The 4,172-nt window shown below is 45.9% G+C and overlaps 1 protein-coding gene across 2 annotated transcripts in view; it reads right to left on the bottom strand.

The window, feature by feature from the left end:
- TUBD1 (tubulin, delta 1) overlaps positions 1 to 4,172 on the bottom strand; it is a 47,767-nt gene that overhangs the window by 23,954 nt on the left and 19,641 nt on the right. For both annotated transcript variants that reach the window (XM_011953664.1, XM_011953665.1), the window contains one exon: positions 3,140 to 3,371. In XM_011953664.1, coding sequence (XP_011809054.1) covers positions 3,140 to 3,371 — 232 coding nt within the window. The remainder of the gene's footprint in view (positions 1 to 3,139; positions 3,372 to 4,172) is intronic.

The raw sequence follows: 4,172 nt of genomic DNA, 5'->3' as shown, positions 1-4,172 counted from the left end.
TTTTTAGTAGAGACAGGGTTTCATCATGTTGTCTGGGCTGGTCTTGAACTCCTGACCTCAGGTGATCCACCCGCCTCGGCCTCCCAAAGTGCCGGATTACAGACGTGAGCCACCGCGCCTGGCTCAAGATTTTTACATATTGTATCTGGTTAGGTGATAATCAAAACCTGTTAATATGAAAGTTAATATGAGCCAGGTGCGGTGGCTCACGCCTGTAATCCCAAACTTTTGGAGGCTGAGGTGGGCAGATCATGAGGTCAGGAGTTTAAGGCCAGCCTGGCTGACATGGTGAAACACCATTTCTACTAAAAATATGAAAAGTAGCCAGGTGTGGTGGCAGGTACCTGTAATCCCAGCTACTCGGAAGGCTGAAGCAGGAGAATCGCTTGAACTTGGGAGGCGGAGGCTGCAGTGCATCGCGCTCTAGCCTGGGGGACAAAGTGAGACTCTGTCTCAAAAAAAAAACAAAAGTTAACATGAAACTCTATTTGGAAAGAAGACGAGATTAGATATTCCTTAAGACAGGAATGTGCCTATCTTTAGAAACTTGTATTTACAATGAAATAGAATTAAGGAGAAAGGCTAATTTCCTTTACATTCACAGCTGTCTCATATATTTATAGAAAGTACCTTGAGGATAGGGAAAAATATATTACCATGATATGAAACAAACTTTATACTATTGAGTACAAACTCATAACGTACATCCTAAAGAAAAGAACAAATTTTGACACAAACATCTATAAGATGCTACACAGGTGGGCTTGTGCGAATGGAATGTCCTCTAAATGTAGAATTCTTTTCTGTAAAATACCTACAGTTGAATTCTACTGCATAGCACAAGTAAATATACAATAGTCAGAAAATAATTCCTGAGCACTATGGCATGAATTCTTTTTTTTCTTTTTAGACAGTGTTTTGTTCTGTTGTCCAGACTGGAGTGCAGTGGCACAATCAAAGCTCTGCAACCTCGAACTCCTGGGCTTAAGTGACAGCCCCATCTCAGCTTCCCTAGTAGCTGAGATTACAGGTGCGCACCACAATGCCTGTTTTTTTTCTGTTGGGGGAACGGAGTTTCGCTCTTATTGCACAGGCTGGAGTGCAGTGGCGTGATCTTGGCTCACTGCAAACTCCCCCTCCCAGGTTCAAGCAATTCTCCTGCCTCAGCCTCCCAAGTAGCTGGGATTACAGGCATGTGCCACTACACTCAGCTAATTTTTTATTTTTAGTAGAGACAGGTTTCTCCATGTTGGTTAGGCTGGTCTCGAACTCCCAACCTCAGGTGATCTGCTCATCTTGGCCTCCCAAAGTGTTGGGATTACAGGCATGAGCCACCACACGCGGCCACTTTTAAAATTCTTAGTAGAGATGAGGTCTTGCTACACTGCCCAGGCTGGCTTCGAACTCCTGGCCTCAAGTGATCTTCCCACTCTGGCCTCCTAAAGCACTAGGATTACAGAAGTGAGCCATGGTGCCCGGCCAATGCATGAATTATTAACTGTTGCAATCTGCTCTCCCTTCCAGCTTTCTTGTTCAGCTACTCTTACCTTAACCATTGTGTGTGTGTGTGTTTTTTTTTTTTTTTTAAACAGAGTCTCGCTCTGTCGCCCAGGCTGGAGTGCAGTGGTGTAATCTCAGCTGACTGCAACCTCTGCCTCCGGGTTCAAGCGATTCTCCTGCCTCAGTCTTCTGAGTAGCTGGAATTATAGGTACCCGCCACCATGCCTGGCTAATTTTTGTATGTTTTGTAGAACCAGGGTTTCAACATATTGGCCAGGCTGGTCTCAAACTTCTGACCTCAGGTGATCCGCCCACCTCAGCCTCCCAGTATGCTGGGATACAGGCGTGAGCCACCCCGCCTGGCCACCTTAACCATTCTTAAACCTCCTTGAGACCTTAATCCATGGAGTGCCTGCCTTTCAATCAGTCTTCCTCTTTCTGGCAAAATCCCAGTCTTGGGCCAACCCCACTCCTCACCTTCTGTCAGAGCACAACTATGGAAAGTCAGGTGATCTGACGCCACATGGCAGACTCAGACCTCTTTGAATTCCCAGTCTCCACACACTATGGTGACGCCCACATTGACAACTCTGGATGAGACGGGAAACCTCAGGAAGGTTCTGAAAAGGGGAGCAACAGGATCTGACTTATGCTTTTAAAAACTGCAAAGCCAGAGTTCAGTCTGGCTGCCGTACTTAAGAAAAGACTAGGGCTGGGTGCAGTGGCTCACGCCTGTAATCCCAGCACTTTGGGAGGCCGAGACAGGCGGATCATTTGAGATCAGGAATTTGAGGCCAGCCTGGCCAATATGGTGAAACTCCGTCTCTACTGAAAATACAAAAATCAGTTGGGCATGGTAGCATGTGCCTGTAGTGTAGTCCCAGCTACTCAGGAGGCTAAGATAGGAAAATTGCTTGAACCCAGGAGGCGGAGGTTGCAGTGAGTCAAGATTGCACCACTGCACTCCAGCCTGGCAAACAGGCTCTTCCTATCTCGAAAAAAAAAAAAAAAAAGGCCAGGCGCGGTGGCTCAAGCCTGTAATCCCAGCACTTTGGGAGGCCGAGATGGGTGGATCACGAGGTCAGGAGATCGAGACCATCCTGGCTAACATGGTGAAACCCCGTCTCTACTAAAAAATACAAAAAACTAGCCGGGCGAGGTGGCGGGCGCCTGTAGTCCCAGCTACTCGGGAGGCTGAGGCAGGAGAATGGCGTAAACCCGGGAGGCGGAGCTTGCAGTGAGCTGAGATCCGGTCACTGCACTCCAGCCCAGGTGACAGAGCGAGACTCCGTCTCAAAAAAAAAAAAAGAAAAAAAGAAAAAAAGAAAAATCACTGACTTGTACACTTTAAATGGGTGAATTGCATGCTAGGTGAGTTATATCTCAATGTGGTTTCTATTAAAAAAAGAAAAAGAGAGAAAGAATCCTGAAGAAGAGCAGTGGATACCCACTGCCCTTTAGCAACTTCTCAAAGTTTTTCAATAAGACAGTTCAGAGAACTAAGCAGATGTGAAGAAAGGGTTTTGAGATAAGCAAGACTTAAGTGTATCTTCAGGTAGAGGAGGAGAGGGAAAGAATAAACTTTGAAGCTTTCAGAACATAAGGCTTTCCTATAATTAACATATAGAGGGACAAATACCTAGTGGATTTCGTCTGTAGTGAAATGAGCTTTCTGCAGAATAAGTAGGCTGGAACACACTTCCCAGCTGATGTGCGAGGACTTGATTGATATCACTAAAGGAGATCTGCTTGATATTCATCAGTTTTGCACAGATCTTATGGACGGCATCATTCTCATGAACAAGGAGGGCGTCTGAAGATCGGTACAAGTGAGAAAGTGTCAAAATGGAGTTGTAGTTTTGAACAATAACCTGGAGAGGAAAAGGTCAGAAAAAAGAAAGGTAGGAGAGAACAATGGTTAAGATTACAGATTCTCAAGGCATCCTGGCTGGGTTCAAATCCAGGCTTTGTCACTTTCTAGCTGTATGATCTTGGACAAGTTTTTTAATCTCTCTATGCTCGGTTTCCCTTTTTTTTTTTGAGACAGAGACTCGCTGTGTCACCCAGGCTGGAGTACAGTGGCACCATCTCTGCTCACTGCAACCTCGGCCACGCGGTTCGAGATTCTTGTGTCTTAGCCCCCTGAGCAGCTGGAATTACAGGCTTGTGCCACCATGCCCAGCTAATTTTTGTGTTTTTAGTAGAGACAGTGTTTCACCATGTTGGCCAGGCTGGTCTCAAACTCCTGGCCTCAAGTGATCTACCTGCCTTGTCCTCCTAAAGTGCTGGGATTATAGGCATGAGCCACTGCTCCCAGCCAGTTTCCTCATTTGTAATGGCTTCCTAGAACTGTAAGGATTAATGACACAATGCAAGTTAAACACAGAACAATGCCTTGTATGGGCACAACAAAAATTGGCCATTATTTTCATACTTATTTCCTACTTCATTTCTTGTAGTGACTTGTCTCGCCTGATTTGTTTCTTCAACTAGGTTGATCAACAGGAAACTGGCTTATACAGAAATTTTCAGGCCGGGCGCGGTGGCTCAAGCCTGTAATCCCAGCACTTTGGGAGGCCGAGACAGGCGGATCACAAGGTCAGGAGATCGAGACCATCCTGGCTAACACAGTGAAACCCCGTCTCTACTAAAAAAAATACAAAAAACTAGCC

Source organism: Colobus angolensis, unplaced genomic scaffold, assembly GCF_000951035.1.
Source record: "Colobus angolensis palliatus isolate OR3802 unplaced genomic scaffold, Cang.pa_1.0 Scaffold37, whole genome shotgun sequence".
Taxonomy (NCBI): domain Eukaryota; kingdom Metazoa; phylum Chordata; class Mammalia; order Primates; family Cercopithecidae; genus Colobus; species Colobus angolensis.
The sequence above is the reverse complement of the archived record's forward strand: the minus strand, read 5'-3'. Positions and strand labels throughout refer to the sequence as shown.